Here is a 19,697-nt window from a genome sequence, read left to right on the forward strand (position 1 = left end):
GTATATGCAATATTGCCACCAAGTATATACATTCAATAGAGAGAGATAACAATATTTTAGAAACAAGATTGAAATTTGGAATATTAGTCCTTGGATGTATAGAATTGAAAATGAACCGTATTATTCGGTAAAGTCCCCATACAAAAGTGTTTAACCAAATTCTCCAACAGAATTGAAGCAATAACTAAAAAATATTTCAAATGAATATTACCCATTTAAATTTACGTTTTGGTGTATCCCAGAATTTTCACCCACATAACCTCTTATTTGGCATTTTGGGTTCTAAATCCCGCAGAAAATAGCTTTCGAAAGATTTTTTATAATTCAAGGCAATTAGCATAATTTTTAAAAAAGTAAAATGGATTTTGGAAATCCTTTTGGTGGGAGAACCTCCAAACAAAAAGTGGTGAAAATAGATCCACATTCGAATACAGGGATTGCAATCGCGAATATGTCGAATAGAGATATACAGAGGTTGGAGGATATAAACAGTTCGGCCCGAACGCCTTTTCTTCTTTATAGTACATATCCAGATATCACACACTAACTTCAGTCGAATTAAAAAAAGTTTTTTATTATTGTAAGAAAATAATTTTCTTTAATGGCATAAAAACACCAAAACTTTACTATTTTACCAAAAGCGACAGAGGCCGTAAAATCCAACTTAAAATTCAGAAAATTACATTAAAAAAGAAAACATTTTTATCGAGAGCCGGGCGATACAACGACTCATAGACTCCGAATCCAACACGAAGTACTGTTTGAGAGTCCTGAAAAAAATAGGTTAAGTCGAAAAACTCTTCTGGTACCTCAATGGTTGTTGTTCCCGCTTATTTATATCTTAATTATACGACTAGAAGTTTATGGACTCGATGACATTAAAAACTTTCCAAAGACCAATCACTTCTGTCGGCACAGCAGAGCCAAACTTATGAAAATTCATAACTTTTGTTTTCTGGAAAACAATTAAAAAAGTGACAGCCTGTGTGAGCTGAGACTTTAATATCGAATCGAATACGGGCTACATAGCCAAAAATTTTTCTATAAATTGTATATCCAGGAAGTTTCAGATAGTATGGATAATATTTGGGGTATACAATTTCACGATTGTTGGCGTTGCGGATAAATGCTTATGTTGTGCTCAAAAATTTGACTTATAGAAAGCCCAAATGTTTTGCACTTTTGTACAGAAGATATCTAAAAGTATCGACTGATATAGTCCATTTTGGAAGTCATTCCTTTTGATAGTTATGGTGTCAAGCCGTCCATTTAGTTGGTCGCCGTAAGATTTAGAGCTTTTGGACCAATCCTGACATAACCATGGACTTACCCACGAAAAATACAATATCGCTGTAAACAAAACAGCAAGGAGTACCATTGGTCAAAATGTGCAATGACTCTTCGAATAGCCCTTAAACTACACTTATTTTGAATTTTGTGAGGATGTATCCGAAGATGTTGTCCCAAATTAACTCTCTTGGTACTTGATATATATACGTAGGGAAGTAATTTTAGGTTGTTCAAAGTTTCGGTCAAATCGGATAATTGAAATTCTGTGTTGGATGAACCTGAAAGAGTTGATCGATATAATCCATATTCGAACCTAATCTATGTCTGGAAAAAATCGATTTGGACTTTCGAGAGTTATTGTGCTCAAGATTATGGGGAAACATTTTGAAGTCTTACGGGGAAAACCGATATGACTTAAAGTTTGGATAAAAATATTGGGAGATCCAAAATTTGGACCAAATCTATTGATCTGTTCGGATGAACTGGAATAAATCGACTCCAAATTGTTTGACGCGGGTTTCGTCAAAACATTAGTTCGCTGATGTACATTTTTATCGTTAGCCTAACGGCTGATGGTACAATATCATGGTGCTCCTGAACCAACGTTAAATGAAAGGAGCTTACAACTGGGAATTTCTGCGGGTTCTGAAACAGCAATGTTCATAGATGAGAAAAATCCAAAAATAAGAAATAATCCCTGCAGGGATTTTTAAATAAATCACGGCCTAAGTTTTTAGGTTTTCGCGATTTTGTTTTTTTGATTTTACTCATCTATGAACCACCAATAAACCCAGGTGTAACCTTCTTTCATTTAAAGTTGGTTAAAGAGCGCCGTGATATACAATACAAATTGCAAATTGGGAAAAATTCAGATGTGCATGCTATTTATAGCAGATATTATCACTTTACGACCTTGAGGAAAACTATTTTAATCAAGGGATAGAATTGCTAGAAAAGCGTTGGACTAAGTTTATTGAAGTTTTAGGAGATTATATTGAAAAATAAAAATATTTTTGAAAAACTAACTATTCTCTTTCATTGATAGGCTAAGAAGTTTCCGAACCGCCCTCGTATGATACACAACAATAAATTAATAATTAATAAATTTTTCTCCATTATTTTCTCACAATATTTAGCAATAAGTTGATATAAAATAGGAATACAACATTTTGATTAAGGCAGTAAAACAATTTTATAATTGGTTTTCGAGATATACTCCATAGAGAACCTTTGATATGTCGTACATATTGTCCAATAGACATTTCCTTTCATGTACATCTAATCCGTACAATACTGAATTTGTAATCGTTTTGAATACAGAATGAGTTTAAAGCCTCAAGGCCTTTATATTCATTACAGAATTCCACAACACTGACTTGACATAAAGAAGGAATTCAGTTTTACTGGAAGTTTCTCTCAAAAAGAGTATTTAAAGAAAAAATGTTTAAATATTTCTTAGACAACTTGTTAATAAAGTACATTTTCAGTACATAACCTTCAGAACAATATAAGTTTTCATTTGAAATTTCAAAAACAAAAAATTTTTTGAGAGAAACGTAATAATTTGTTAAAGTAGCTCAAAAAATCTAGTTGGATCAAACCATTTCGGGGGGGGCCGGGCCCACCGTTTACCGCCAGACTCACTTTTGCTGATTCTTCTTCGACCTTCTTAAAGGTATCAGTTACTTCCTTTACTGATCGTCCCATGATGTCAATGTCGTCAGCATACGCAAGTAACATATGGCTGTTGCTGTATATTGTGCCATTTCATTTGACATTTGCATCTCGTATAACCTTTTGCAGCAGGATGTTGAAGAGATCACACGAAATGTTGTCTCCTTGTCTGAAACCTCTTTTGGTACTGAATTGTTCGGAGATGTTCCTTCCTATTTTAACTGAGGACTTAGTATCACTTAAAGTCATCTTTCAAAGTCATCTTTCAATAACATTGGGCGTAGGAGGCTGTCGAAGGCTGATTTATATAAGGTGGTAGGTGTCAATCTGCATCTCTTGGATTTTGGGTAAATATCTGGTAAATATCTTGTCAATGGTGGGCTTGCCAGATCTAAAGCCGCATTGGTATGGTCCAATTATTTTATTGACCATAGGTGTTAGTCGTTCGCATAATATCCCGGACACTATCTTGTAGGCAATAGGTAGAAGACTTATGTCCCTGTAGTTAGAGCATACAGTCTTGTCTCCTTTCTCGTGGACGGGACACATGATACTCAGATTCCAATCGTCGGGTACTCGTTCTTCCTGCCAGATGGTTCTAACTAGCTGATGCATACACCTAATTAGCGTGTCGCCTCCGGTTTTTAACAGCTCGGCTGTTAAGCCATCGGCTCCAGCTGCCTTATTATTATTCAGCCGATTTATTGCTGTCTTTACCTCATCTTGGCTGGGCGGTATACACTCAATACCATCTTCTGGGATTGGATCTGTGTATCCTCGTCGTCTTCGCTACTATTGGACACCAACAGTTTGGAAAAATCCTCTTTTCATTTCCTGAGCACACTATCTGTATCAGTTACCAAATTACCTTGCTGGTCTCTTTAGGATGATGTGCCTGTACCAAAGTCATCAGTTTGATGTTTTACTCTTTGGTAGAACTTTCGGTCTTCATTCTGGCTCCGGTACATCTCGATTTTTATACCCTCCACCATATGGAGGATATAATTAAGTTTGTCATTCCGTTTGTAACACATCGAAATATTCGTCGGAGACCCTATAAAGTATATATATTATTGATCAGCATAAAATTCTATGTCGATTTGACCATGTCCGCCCGACCGTCCGTCCGTCCGTCCGTCCGTCTGTCTGTTGAAATCAAGATACAGCTCGCAATTTTAAAGATAGAGAGTCAAAATTTGGTACAGAAGTTTTTATTACTTGCAGGATGGTTGGTATTGAAAATCGGTCCACGTTTTGATATAGCCGCCATAGAACGGTACCTTCCGATTTTCGGTATTTTCAAGGTTTTAGCTTCATTATTTGGTACGTAGTCTTCTTTAGGGGTATACAACTTTCCCCCAGAATTTTGTAGGTATCGGTCCACACCTTCGTATAGCCCCCATAGAACGGTAACTCCCGATTTTCGGTATTTTGAAGGTTTTAGCTTCATTATCACACCGAAATGGCTGAAATTTGGTACTTAGTCTACATTGGTGGTACAAAACTTTCCCCCAGAACTTTTTCGATATCGGTCCATGCCTTCATATAGCCCCCATAGAACGGTACCTCCCGATTTTCGGTATTTTAAACGTTGTGGCCTCAATATTCCACCGAAATGCCTTAAATTTGGTATTTAGACTTCGTTGGGGGTACTCAAACTTCCCCTTTAAATTTGTCGGTCCATGCCTTCATATAGCTCCCATGGAAAGGTACCTCCCGATTTTTCGTATTTTGAAGGTTGTGTCTTCAATATTCCACCAAAATGGCTTAAATTTGGTCTTTAGTCTTCAATGTGATATAAAACTGTTCGCCAGAAATATGTCTGTACAGGTCCACGCTTTCATATTGCCCCATTTCTGACTAAAATTCGTCGGTATAGGTCCACGTTTCGATATAGCTCCCATAGAACGGTACCTCCCGATTTTCGTAATACTGAAGATTGTGACGTCAATATTCAACTGAAATGACTGAAATTCGTTATTTCGTCTTGCATGAGTTATAAAATATTCCAGAAGAGTATTATCAGTATAGATCCACGTCTTCCTATATCCCCATAGAAGCGTACTTCTTGATTTTCTGTATTTTTTAAGTTTTAGCCACATTCTCTTACCGAAATATAGGAAATTTAGTATTTAGTCTTCTTTGAGCCTAAAAACTTTCCGGAAGGGCGGGGTACTTCCCCTATACGCTATTAGTTTAGAAATTAATTTTCGAGACAATTGTGGTTGTGTCACCGACCTTACCTACATTTTTAGGACCCAAAGACTTGACCACGCCCACGTTTTAAAATATGTTACATCTACAAAACTACTGAACCGATTTTCCTGAAATTTTCAGGGAACGTACAGGGATGGTCCCGGTGAAAATGGCATGCAAATTTTGATGAATTTCGAAGGGGCGGGGTACTTCCCTTTGTCATATTAAACAAACCATATCTTTATGAATAAACCAAACTTAGGTTTTTATGAAAATAAAATTTTATCACGCCCACATTTTTCATTTTTTTCTGCAAAAACTGAACCGTTTTTCCTGATATTGTCAGGGAATGTACAGGGATGGCTCCCGAAAACAGGCTAAAAATGTTTTTTTTTAATTACAGAGGGGGCGGGGTATCTCCCATATGCGATATTTTTAAAAAACGCTATACATGCGTAATGTATCGTTTTACCGATTAATCTACAATCTAATTAGTTCTTTGGGGATTACGCCTATTTTTATACCCTATACCACAATGTGGAAAAGGGTATTATAAGTTTGTTTTGGTAAAAATTCATGTAACACCGCGAAATATTCGTCGGAGACCCCCAATGTGGTATACCAATCTTCATATCTCGACGAGATAAAGCGTTTTGAGATGTGTGTCCTCCCGTCCGTCTGTCCATTATAAATTGCAAACACGCTCCAGGCCGCAATTATGGACCGATCGTCACGAAATTTTGTATGCAGGTCGGGTTCAGATCGGAATAGATCCCTATTCTTATTGGTGATAATCGTGAAATATTTAGCGGGTGAAATGGACCAAAAACATAATATTTATCCAATTTTCTAGCGTCTCTGTAGTTCTTAATAATAGTCCGATCAACGCGTAATTTTAAATAAGGTAAGAGTATATCACAAAGGAGAAGCTTGCAATTTGAGATAGCGATCGGATAATATTTAGAGGGTTAAATGGACCAAAACTTTTGTGTGAAAATTGTGAAAATTTTTAATATACAGCTTATAATTTAATTCCTGGAAGTGACATTCCGGACAAGTGAGATATACTTGAAAGTGGAACGCTTGACCTTTCAACTGATGCCAATTATGTTGGTGTGCATGATCAGATAACAGAGTTACAGCCTAATATATTCCGTTATTTGTTTGTAGTGTAATAATAAACTCGCTAGAAGTCGCAATTATACATCAATAGTCACGAAATTTTGCACTGGGTAAGAGTGTAGGTCGAAAAAGATCCCTACAATTTTGAATGATGATCTGATATTCTTTAGCGAGTGAAATGGACCATTACTTTTGTATGAAAATATAAAAATTTTATTTTTGGTCGATATTTTAATTCCTGGAGGACATATATATTTCGCAAAGTATCCTACATATGGAAAAAAACTACTGACCTTTCCTCTGATGTAAATTGCAAGATAACGGGCCTACTGCCAAATATATAATGGGTTCTGTGTAGAGAAGCACAGTTTTATCCCATGCTACCTATTGTATCTCCAAAAGTTTATGTACTTACTTACTTAGCTGGCCCATTACAGAACATTTGTTCTATAGGCCGAACTAAGAATAGATCTCCATTCCTCTCTATTTGTTGCTTTGCACTCTGGAATACCGCGCCTTTTCATCTCATCATCCACTTGTTTGCGCCATCTATTCCTTGGCCTGCCAATCCTGCGTGCACCGCCATGTGGCATGTATTCATACGCCTTTTTAGCGGGTTCATCATCGCTCATTCTTATGATATGGCCTAGCCAACGCAATCGCTGCATCTCGATACGTTTAACAATATTGATGTCGTTGTATAGCAGATACACCTCGTGGTTCATGCGACGTCGATATTCACCGTCAACGCAGATTGGTCCGTAGATCTTTCGAAGAATTTTTCTCTCAAACACAGCAAGCACTGCCATGTCTGCTTGCGCAAGTACCCAGGCTTCGGAGCCATACATCAGCACGGGTAGTATCAGTGTTTTGTAGAGCGTTATTTTTGTTTGACGAGATGTGGCTTTGTTTTTAAACTGCTTACTTAAACCAAAGTAGCATCTGTTGGCCAATACAATTCTTCTTTTTATTTCACAACTGATGTCGTTTGTTGTGTTTACGGAGGTGCCGAGGTAGACGAAGTCTTTTACTACCTCAATATTATAGGAACCAACTTCCACAGTCGGTCCGAGCTCAATGGACGCATTGCGCGTCGACACCATCAACTTGGTCTTCTCACCGTTTACCGCCAGACCCACTTTAGCAGATTCTCCTTCGACCTTTATAAAGGTATCAGTTACTTCTTTTACTGATCGACCCATGATGTCTATATCATCAGCATAAGCAAGTAACACGTGACTATTGGTGTAGATTGTGCCACTTCTTTTGACGTTTGCCTCTCCTATAACCTTTTCTAGCAGGATGTTGAAGAGGTCACACGAAAGGCTGTCTCCTTGTCTGAAACCTCTTTTGGTACCAAACTCTTCGGAGAGGTTCTTTCCTATTTTAACTGAGGACCTCGTGTCAGTTAAAGTCATTTTACAAAGCCGGATGAGCTTTGCGGGAATACCAAATTCAGACATGGCTTGGAATACCTTTGAGCGCAGCGGACTGTCGAAGGCTGCTTTATAATCGACAAAAAGGTGGTAGGTGTCGATCTGCATCTCTTGAGTCTTCTCCAGGATTTGCCGCAGGGTAAATATCTGGTCAATGGTGGACTTGCCATGTCTAAAGCCGCATTGGTATGGTCCAATTATCTCCTTGACCATAGGCTTTAGTCGTTCGCACAATATCCCTGACACGATCTTGTAGGCAATAGGGAGTAGATTTATGCCCCTATAGTTATAGCATACAGTCTTATCTCCCTTCTTGTGGACGGGGCACAGGATACTCAGGTTCCAATCGTCGGGTACTCGTTCTTCCTGCCAGATGGTGCTAACTAGCTGATGAATACGCCATATCAGCGTGTCGCCTCCGGTTTTGAACAGCTCGGCTGGTAAGCCATCGGCCCCTGCTGCCTTATTATTCTTCAGCCGATTTATTTCTGTTTTTACCTCATCTTGGCTGGGCGGTATACATTCAATACCATCTTCTGTGATTGGGACTGTGGTATCTTCGTCGTCTTCGCTGCTATTGGATACCAACAGATTTGAAAAATGTTCTTTCCATATCCTGAGTACACTATCTGTATCAGTTACCAAATTACCTTGCTGGTCTCTACAGGAGGATGTGCCTGTACCAAAGCCATCAGTTTGATGCTTGGCTCTTTGGTAGAATTTTCGGACTTCATTCTGGCTCCTGTACATCTAGATTTTTTCACACTCCCGCTTTTCCATCTCTCTCTTTTTCCTGCGGAAAAGACGTTTCTCCTCTCTCCTTTTCTCCCTGTATCTCTCTCGTGCGCTACGCGTTGCTACGGATTGTAAAGTAGCCTTATATGCCGCATTTTTCTCTTCGGTGACAGCACGACACTCCTCATCATACCATGGATTCCTTGGTGGAGGTCTCTGGTATCCAAGTATGGATTTTGCGGCTGTTTGCATGGAGTGGGCAATGCTTTGCCATTGCGCTGATATGTTATCGGGATGAGGAGTGCTTTGATTAAGCAATTGGGCTAGTTGAGTGGAATATGCTGTGGCTATCTGTTGTGATTGCAGCTTACCGATGTCTAACTTTCGTGTTGTGTCTGTTCGTCGTTTGTTTGCTACGTTTAAGCGGGTGCGTACCTTTGCTGCAACAAGGTAGTGGTCCGAATCAATGTTTGCGCCTCGGAGCGATCGTACATCCAACACGCTCGATGAATGTCTTCCATCTATCACAACATGATCAATTTGGTTTCTTGTTTTCTGATCTGGAGACAGCCAGGTGCCCTTATGAATATCGAGATGATTAAATCTGGTACTGCTAACTAACTGTTTTTTGCAGCTGCAAAGTCTATCAGCCTCATACCATTGTCAGATGTTTCACTGTGGAGACTGAATTTCCCGACTGTTGGGCCAAAGATATTCTCCTTTCCAATTTTGGCATTAAAATCGCCTAGAATGATTTTAATGTCATGGGCAGGGCAACGGTCATATGTTTCTTCTAAGCGCTCGTAAAATATATCTTTTTTTCTGTTCGTCCTTTTCTTCAGTGGGAGCATGAGCGCAAATAAAGCTGATGTTGAAGAATTTAGCTTTTATTCGAATTTCAGCAAGTCTTTCATTCACTGGGGTGAAGCTGGATACCAGATGTTTTAGTCTCCGACTAACTACGATTCCGCAACCAAGCTCATGCTTTACGTCATGGCAGCTATAATACAGTGCGTCACCTTTAGGTGTTGTTGTGACGCCTTTCCCAATCCATCGTATTTCCTGTATGGCAGTAATATCGGTCTTGTACTTTTCAAGTACGTCTGCCAATGCGAAGACTGCACCTTCTCTATAAAGAGTGCGAACATTCCAGGTGCAGATTCGCAGATCATGGTCCTTAAAACGTTTGCGGGGTTCGTCAACTTTAGAGGGGTTTGTTTTTCTTTTCTTTCGTTTTTTCATAGTATGCTGTTTTTTCTAGGGGAGGGTTACTAACCCAAAAGTTTATATAACACCACGAAATATTCGTCCTAGACCCCTTATTTGGTATGCCAAAATTCATATCTCGGCGAGATAAAGCGATTTAGCGATGTGTGTCCGTCCATTAAAAATTGTAAACAAGCTTAAGGCCGCAATTATGGACCGATTGTAACGATTTTTTTAAGGAGGTTGGATTCGGGCCAGAATAGAAATGATTATTTTTTTGTGGCGATCGTGAAATGTTCAGGGGATGAAATGGACCAAAAACAAAATTTTAACCAATTTTGTAGCGGCTCTGTTGGTCAAAATAGTAACCCGCAAATTTTTAAACAATGTTTGAGTTTATGATGAAGAAGAAGTGTACAAACCAACGTGTAGATCAGATAATAAATGGACTGAAATTTTTGTGTGAAATTGATAAAAATTTCAATAACGTAGTGGTTAAACAACGGAAGTAGTAGTACTACATAAGTGGGTTTCATTACATTTTAGTTTGTGTGAACTAAATTTTCCTTTCCTGCTACAAAAATGTCTTTGTCATGCTAGATAACTTTTTGGTTTTGGTCATAAGTATTATACATTACATCTCTGTTAATGATAATTAAATTTTCACAATCATTGAAAAGAAGTTCCGTGGAGAGCGATTGTCCAGGGATAGTGATATAGGGTATCCTATGGTCGGCTCCGTCCGACTATAGACTTTTCTTACTTGTTTTAAATATGTTATATCTCCAATACTACTGAACCGATTTCCATCATATTTGCAGCATGTTTGCCGTTGTTATGCATATTTTATGAATTTCGGAGGAGGATGGGTACCTTCCACACGCCTATCTTTTATTCTGGGATATTTCTTTTCAATAGCTTGTATTTTTATTGCATCTTTTGAACTGCATAAAAACACATTTCGAAGAGTGCCTTAAAACTCCATCCAAAGCACTGCATCAAAACACGTGCTTTGGATGCAAATTTGACTGCTTCCTATTCTGCTTTAAGGGTTAGTTAAAATGCGATTCCAAAGCGACAGTTAAAATGTAATGCCAAAAGCTTAATTAAAATGCAGAGCTATTGGAGCGCCACATTCAATAGCCACGCTCCACAGTGTTGCCGCGTGGACAAAAATCAAAAAATGTGATGTTAACTTTTACATATGTTTATGTTTTTTTCTTACAGTAAACACATCCGATACAAGGTATCTGAAAGAATTTTGTCGATATGTGCATCCATAATGAAGTTATAGCTCTTTAAATATGAAAAATATTTCCCAGGTAATCTAAGGCGATAATCATATGAAAATAAGGCGACATTTAAAATAACATTTTCTGAAAAATTTGTTGATAATACTAAAAGTTTTGGATGGGGATTTGATGAGTAGGCTATAAATATAACGTTTTAGTACAAAAAGTTGACATTAACTGCACATGGGCAATGTACCGTTATCAAGAAATCAAAATTTAAATTTGATAAAAAAAAATCAAAATTCTTAATATTTAGTAGAACAGATCTTTTGATTGCCACCTATTGCCACCTTGGCTCCTGTTTTCCGTTAATTGGACATATCTTCCAAATCAAAATGTGTAAAAACATTCTGCCCATCCTTGCAACCTTCTGAGATATATCGGTTCAGATTTTATATAGCCTCCATATATATCTTTTCCCAATTTTGCTACAACTCGTTCAATTTTGATCGAATAGCCTTCAAATTTAGTATGCGTTATTTTCTTAGGCTCCTGAGTAGTTTCACAGATTTTAGCAAAAATCGGTTCAGATTTGGATATAGCCCCTATATATATCTTTCCCCGATTTTGCTATAATTCGCTCAATTTTTGATGAATAGCCTTCAAATGTAACATGTAATATTTTCTTAGGCCTCTGAGTAGCTCTACCGATTTTCAAAAAAATCGGTTCAGATTTGGATATAGCCCCCATATTTATCTTTCCCCGATTTTGCTATAACTCGGTCAATTTTGATCGAATAGCCTTCAAATTTAATATGTAATATTTTCTTAAGCCCCTGAGTAGCTTTGCCTATTTTCAAAGAAATCGGTTCAGATTTGGATATAGCCCCCATATATATCTTTCCCCGATTTTGCTATAACTCCGTCAATTTTAATCGAATAGCCTTAAAATTTCATATGTGACATTTTCTTAGGTCCCTGAATAGGTTCACCGATTTTCGTAAAAATCGGTTCAGATTTGGCTATTCGATCAAAATTTACCGAGTTATAGCAAAATCGGGGAAAGATATATACGGGGGCTATATCCAAATCTGAACCGATTTTTGTGAAAATCGGTAGAGCTACTCAGGGGCCTAAGAAAATATTACATATTAAATTTGAAGGCTATTCGATCAAAATTGGCCGAGTTATAGCAAAATCGGAGAAAGATATATATGGGGGCTATATCCAAATCTGAACCGATATAGACCAAAGTTGAAATTTTTCATTCATATGCCCTTACAAGTACTTGTGCAAAAATTCATCAACCTAGGTCAACTCCTTCTATTTTTGTCCACTTTTGTATGGAAGCGGCAATACTGTGCGCTCTTGTAAAAATCATGAGTGTAAATGCATAATTTGGTGCACTTCCAAATCACTTGTACATATGATCTAACCGCATCTATGGAGGCAAACTTTTTGCTTAAAAATTTAACAAGTACGCAAAGTTCGGCCAGGTCGATCCGATCGAATCCAAATTGTCTGAGACGGATTTGGTTTTAACATATGTGGGGCCCAAAACCTGTATACAAGTAGGGCCTTTAGGCTGAGGGTATACAAATGCTGTAGATTTCCAAGGTGATTTCATTGCACCGAACACCTCTGCTGTGGTGGAGATTGCTAAATTACATTTGCTGAGTTGTTTTGGTAATCCTTCAAAAAATTAAATTTAAGTTTATAAAAAAGTAAAATGTTCAACCGTATAATTTCTAAGCAATGAAATTACAACACTGACAATATTTACATACAACAATTGCAGTGCCAAAAAAAATCCATGGAAAAATTATGAATAGAACTGATCCCCGTAATTAATGAAATCCGTTTGCAGAAGTATATGGCCATCAATTACATGTTTATTTAGTTTTACATTGAAATTAAAATAATGCCCAAGGGATTTCAATTTGTTCATCCATACTTTAAAGTCCCATAACCGGCAATCGACAACTAGAAATTATTTTAAAACTGAGCGACTAAGAATTAAGAAGCAATTTACGGTAAACATTTGCTAAAAATGAATTTAAAAATTTGCTTAATTCTCTCTTCGATATGTATCTTGATGGCCAAGAGGATTGCTAGCGTGGATAATTTGGATAAAATCTTACAACAAGGTAGCGATTTTGCTGAAGTGAAGGAGACATTTCAACCAAAAAAAATCGCTATTTTGCTTAATACCGTTGCCGACTTTTGGAACATGACTTCATTGTACGTTATTTACAATTCAAAGATGTCTGAAAGTCATCTGTTGCAAGCGTTTCTGAGGGCCTTAAATGAGAAAAATAATCACTTTGATCGACTACCACGAATGATACTGAGGGATGTGGATGTGAATAAGCCTTTGTATGATATTGTCGATATTAGACACAATGCATTGGTTTTAACCTTATTGCACAGTGTTCATGATACGGTTTTGAATGCGACAGCTCGTGCAACTCGCAATCGTAGGTCATGCTTTACAATTTATCTCCTGCACACCTTTACCTATGCCCATGATCATCGCCATTTATTTGAGGAGTTGTGGAAATATCAGTTTAGAAGACCTTTGGTTATTGCGAATGGTCAAGATTTACTGACCATGGATCCATATCCTGCATTGAAAATAGTCAATGTCACTTCGCAGCCTATGTCGACATGGTTTCCCATTATAGACAAAATTCGAGATTTTAAAGGCTACACCGTCCATATGCCCGTACAAACCGATATACCTACTACGTATTTTTATATGGATGAAATAACGAAAAAATATAAAGCTGATGGCTTGGCTGCGTGGATTGTTATTGAGTTTATGTCACGCCTCAATGTCAGCTTGGATGTGTATCCTCTAAATGTCAACAACTCGTATTTTATTAATGTTTTGAAAATCTTTGAACTACTTCGCAGTGGAGAAGTCGAAATAAGTCCCCACCTAATGACAATTCTCAGTCATGAAGATAACATTGATTTTAGTTATCCGTTCATTAGCACCTCACGCTGTGTTATGGTGCCGCGCCCTAAGAAATTTACAATTGACTTGTATGGCTTTATCAATTGGAAGTTGTTTTTGTTTGTATCGGCCTTTATGATGCTGTATGAAGTACTTTGGAAATTCTATCCAATATATAGCAGTAGAGTCCATCGCGGTTATAGCTGGTTACGTTTAAGACCATTCTCGATACTTTGTGTCCTCTTGGGCATACCGATACCACAGTTGCCATTACCATCGTTTACACGACTACGCATGTTTGCATTTGTGCGCCTTATAATTACATATTTCATCATTGCATTCAGTGGATTGTATATTTCACAACTATTTTCTACTAATTTAACATCTATCCTCACAGCGAACTCCGTCAAAGGAACTCCAACTCAATTAGAAGACATATTCTCTGGTAAGATACCCATAATGACAAGGGCATACGATGCTGAACTGTTTGCTAAGCTGTTTAAAGTGGGACGCCATGATATGAAGAATATTATGGAAACTTCTTACAAAGATATTCAAAATCATCGTTCCCAGCTGAATTCGTCGTTTATGTATTTGGTCACAAAGGAAGAATATTTGGTTTTTGATGAACAACAACGCTACTTGCATCCGAAGCGTTTTAAGCTTTCAAATATTTGCCATGGTCCTTATCCGATGCAAATTCAATTACGTGCCGATAGTCATTTCCTGCGGTTATTCCACTTATTCATTCTATTTCTACGTGAAAGTGGTCTATATGAATATCAAAAGCGTACCCTGTTTGCGAGGGCTAAAAAACATGGTAAACTTGACTATATACATGAGACGGAGAAATCACCAGAATTCTTTGTTACTTTCAATACACTATCGGCAATGCTGTGCGTTTTATCGGTTGGTTATACCACCAGCATTGTGGTATTTATTTTTGAATTGTATGGGGAAAGAATTAGGCGTGCCTTCAAAGGAAATAAGTTTATAAAGAAATTGTTTAACTAAGTGAGGGAACCGGAAGAAGAGTGAACCAGGAGAATAGTATGTGGAATGAAGCTTACATCTTTATTATGTAATTTTAAATCAACAAACATAAGTTTTGCTTAAGCACCATATTGCAGTTTTTTTTATTAATTATCACTAGTTTAATTGGAAATTTTTTGAACTTAATAAATATAAACGCAATTCAATACAACATTTGCTGCCAACTGTCTTTATACGTCACGGTGCTCTTGAACGAACTTCAAATGGAAGGTGCTTACACCTGGGAAGTTATTGAGGATTCTAAAACTAAAATGTTCATAGATGAGAAAAATCAAACAACCAAAAAAATCGCCGGATAAATTTTTTAAATAAATCGCTATTCAAGTTGCAATTTTTAGAGGTTTTGAAGGTTATCACGATTTTGCTTAGAAACCGCGAATCCATTCGAAATGAGACTAAAGAAAATATTGTAGCAGTAAAAATCCTCCAAAAGATTGACCTTTATGATATTTTCGTAGGTTTTGCCATTTTTTGAGACAATGCACTGAATGTATCGCCTCCTTATAAAACAATGTCATGCAGGGTATGCCTTAACTAACATTAAATGAAAACCGCGTACACCTGGAAATTTTTGCGGATTTTGAAACAGCAATGTTTATTGATGAGATTTTTTATACCCTACACCACGCATCGCATAGAACGCATCGAAATAATGGTCGTAGACCCATACTTATATATACCAAAATTATTGTTTCGACGAGCTGAGTCGATCTGGCTATGTGTGTCCGTCCGAACGTATGTCCATCTAAACCTTGTAATCACGCTACAGGTCGCAATTTTGATCGGATCGTCACAAAATGTTGGATTTTGATGGGGGTCCCGGAGGGGAAGAAGCCTATTGATTTTGGTGATGGTCGGATAATATTTAGGGGTCGGAATGGGCAAGAAACTTATTTGGATAAAAAGACAACTTTTTTTCCAAAGCAAATATCTCAGCTAATATAAGGAGTATACAAAAAGCAAAACCTGACAATAAGAGTAGAAAATATCACCTTTCTTACGATAAGTAGGTTCTCGTAGGTGATCAAACAACGAAGATATCATAATAGTCGCAAATAAAACCCAACTTTTAATTTTTGCGATTTTAATTATGATGACGAATATCACAGCTTTGGTTGAGGACTTTCCAAAAGCAAAGCCTGACTATAAAAGTAAAAGATCCCATCTTTACAATGATGCAAACTAGATCGGCGTAGGTGACCAGCTAACGGAGATATTGCAATAGTCGGTAATAAATCGCATTTTTTCATTTTTTTTTTTTTTGGAAATCACGCTACAGGTCACAATTTGGATCGGATCGTCACGAAATTTCGAGGGTTAATGGAGGTCTCACAGAGGAAGAAGCCTATTGATTTTGGTGATGGTCGGATAATATTTAGGTCGGAATGAGCAAAAAATTTATTTGGAGAAAAAGTCAACATTTGATTCCAAAGCAAATATCTCAGCGTCTATAAGGGGTATATAAAAAGTAAAATCTAGCAATGAGAGTAGAAAATATCACCTTTACAACGATGTAACGTAATAATAATGACGAACATCACACCTTTGGTTGGGGACCATCTAAAAGCAAAGCCAAACTAAGAAAGTAGAAAATCCCATCTTTCAAATTATGCAAAGTAGGTTGGCGTAGGTGGTCAAATAATAGAGATATCGCAATAATCGGTAATGCACCCATTTTTTCCACTTTTTCTGCAATCACACTACAGGTCGGAATTTTGATCGGATCATTACGAAATTTTCTCACAGAGATAGAAGCATATTGATGTTGGTGATGTCGATAGTAGTGAAATATAAAATTAAATATTAATTGCTTTGGTTCAGTTCGCCTGAAGTCATTTGGTATAAAAGCCAGATAGGTGAAAACTTTCGTATCTCCCTAAAAGAAATGTTTTCAAGTGAAAAGATTATGCACAGAGGTAGTGGTGTAGGGTATCACATAGTCGGCCCCGTACCGACCTTTTCTCACTTGTTAGTCCTCCTTTGTCGCGGAAATTTGTAGGTATCGGTCAACGTTTTGATATACCCCCCCATAGAACGGTACATCCTGATTTTCGGTGTTTTGAAGGTTTTAGCCTCATTATAGCACCGAAGTTGAGGAAATTTGGTATTTAGACTTTTTCGGGGCAAAAAAAAACTTTCCCAAGAAATTTGTCGATATCGCTCCACGTTTAGAACGTGGCCCACCGATTTTCAGTATTTTGATGGTTTTAGCCTCATTATGGCTGAAATTTGGTATTTAGTCTTGTGTGGTACCACAGAACTTGCTCCCAGAAATTTGTCGCTATCGTTCCACGTTTTGATATACCCCTCACAGAAAAGTACATCCCGATTTTCGGTACTTTTAAGCTTTTAGCCTCATTATTACAACGAAGTGGCTGAAAATTGGTATTTAGTCCTCCTTTGGGCTACAAAACTGTCCCACGGAAATCTGTCGGTATTGGTCCACGTTTTGATATAACCTAGGGATACGTAAAATCGATTTCGGTTAATCGATTAATCGATTATTAACCGTAAATTTTCCAAAAGTCATTGTCGACTATTGACTGTGTGAAAACCGGATAATCGATTATTCTTAGTCGACTTTCGGAAGACAGAGTCAACTATTATTCGTAGTCAACCATTAGTCGTAGTCTATTATTATTCGTAGTCGGCTATTAATCGTGGTCGACTATTAGTCGTAGTTGACTATTGAGTGGGCTAAAACCGCATAATCGACGGTACTTTTTTATACATATAAACATAACGGATCGCATCAACGAAAATGGTCGATTATATTCGATTATAATCGATTTTCGGCGGTTAACGAGTTTTAAGTTTTTCGCGAAAACCGAATAATCGAAAAAATCGATTATTGCAATTCACTGCATATCTCTAATATAACCCCATAGAACGGTACATCCTGATTTTCGGTATTTTGAAGGTTTTAGCCTCATTATCTAACAGAAGTGCTGAAATTTGGTATTTAGTCTTCTTCGGGATAAAAAACTTCCCTCAGAAATATGTCGATATCGGACCACGTTTTGATATATGTACCTCCCACAGAAGCTACATCCCGATATTTTTAAAGTTTTAGCCTTAATATACCACTAAAATGGCCGGAATTTGGTGTTTACTCTTCGTCTGTGGTATAAAACTTTCCACCTTGAATTTTTCGGTATAGGTTAAGGTCTTCTTATTGTGCCCATAGAGCGGTACCCCCGATTTTCGGTATTTTAAAGGTTTTAGCCTCCATATACCACAGACATCGCTGGAATTTGGTATTTAGTCTTCGCTGGTGACATGCAATTTTCCACCTTAAATTTGTTTGTATAAGTTAAACTTTCCACCTTAAATTTTTCCGTATACGAGTAGGTTAACGTCTTTATATAGCCCCCATAGAACGGCACCTCCCGATTTTCGGTGTTTTCAAGGTTTTAGCCTCAATATACCACTGAAATGGCCGGAATTTGGTATTTTGTCTTCGTTGGGAATAAAAAAAATGTCCACCTGAAATTTGTCGGTACAAGTCAACGTCTTAATATAGCCCACCCAAAATGGCTGAAATTTAGAATTTAGTCTTCGTTAGGGGAATAAAACTTTCCAACTGAAATTTGTTGGTATAGGCCTATGTCTTCATATAGCCCCCATAGAACGGTACTTCCCGATTTTCGGCATTTTGAAGGTTGTTGCCTCAATACACCACTGGAATTGGAGTATAAAACTTTCTGCCTGAAATGTGTCCGTATATATCTTTATATAGTCCCCTAGAACGGAACTCACAAATTTTCGAAATTTTGAAAGTTTTAAAAACATTATAACAGGTACAAAACTTTGCTGGCAAAAAATCAGACAGAACAAGTCCATGTTTTGCCAAAGGCCACATGTAAAGTTACCAGCCAATGTAAGATTTTATTGAAGATCTTCCTATCGAACTGGTTGTTAATTGGAATTTTGTGTTCCCAAAAGATAGAAAACTTGCTCGCAAAAAAACTAGACATTTACATATGTGTTGGATTAATCTAACCTTCATGGGCCGGTATTGCCCAATTTTACGTATACACTGTGCTATTGAAACAATTTTAAATGGAAGATGCTTACACCTTGGAAGTTTTTGCGGATTCTGAAACTACAATGTTCTTAGATGAGAAAAATCAAAAAACAAAAAAAAAATCGCCGGAGCGTTTTTTAAATAAATCGCGATATATGTTGACATTTTTAGGGTTTGTTTAGGTTTTCACGATTTTGCTTAGAAACCGCAAGTGCTATCAAAATGTGACTAAAAAAATTGTTGTAGCTATGAAAATTCTCTACAAGATTGACCTTTATGGATTTCTCGTCGGTTTTACCGTTTTTGAGATATAGAAGTTCAAATTGGGACAATTCAAATTCAATTTAATTCTGTATAGCCCCCTTATAAAAAATGTCATGACTGCAAATTCCCAACTTAAATTTATATATCTAAAACAATTTTACAACTTAGGATAAGTTACTTAAGCCAGTCTTGTAGAGAATTTTCACAGCTATAAGATTTTCTCAGGTCCCATATCGATAACACTTACCGTATTCAAGCATAATCGCGAAACCCTGACAAAAAAAAACCTAAAAATGTAAACTAAGCTTCTTTATCTCAAAAATGGTACAGTCTGGGAACAAATCATAAACGTCAATCCTCTAGAGAATTTTCACAGCTACAACATTTTCCTAAGCTCCATTTCGATTGGACTTGCGGTTTCCAAGCAAAATTGTGAAAACCTAAAAAACGCCTAAAAAATGTGAATTTTGACCGCGATTTATTTAAAAGTCCCTACAGCGATT

At 37.2% G+C, this 19,697-nt stretch overlaps 1 protein-coding gene across 1 annotated transcript; it reads left to right on the plus strand.

The window, feature by feature from the left end:
- The first annotated feature begins 13,154 nt into the window (after positions 1 to 13,154).
- LOC141391902 (uncharacterized) lies at positions 13,155 to 14,864 on the plus strand. Its single transcript, XM_073964635.1, has one exon. It carries the CDS (start codon positions 13,155 to 13,157, stop codon positions 14,862 to 14,864), a length of 1,710 nt encoding a protein of 569 aa, XP_073820736.1.
- The last annotated feature ends 4,833 nt before the right edge of the window (positions 14,865 to 19,697 follow it).

This window comes from Musca autumnalis, unplaced genomic scaffold (genome assembly GCF_047663935.1).
Source record: "Musca autumnalis isolate F117 unplaced genomic scaffold, ASM4766393v1 scaffold_1, whole genome shotgun sequence".
NCBI classification, from domain to species: domain Eukaryota; kingdom Metazoa; phylum Arthropoda; class Insecta; order Diptera; family Muscidae; genus Musca; species Musca autumnalis.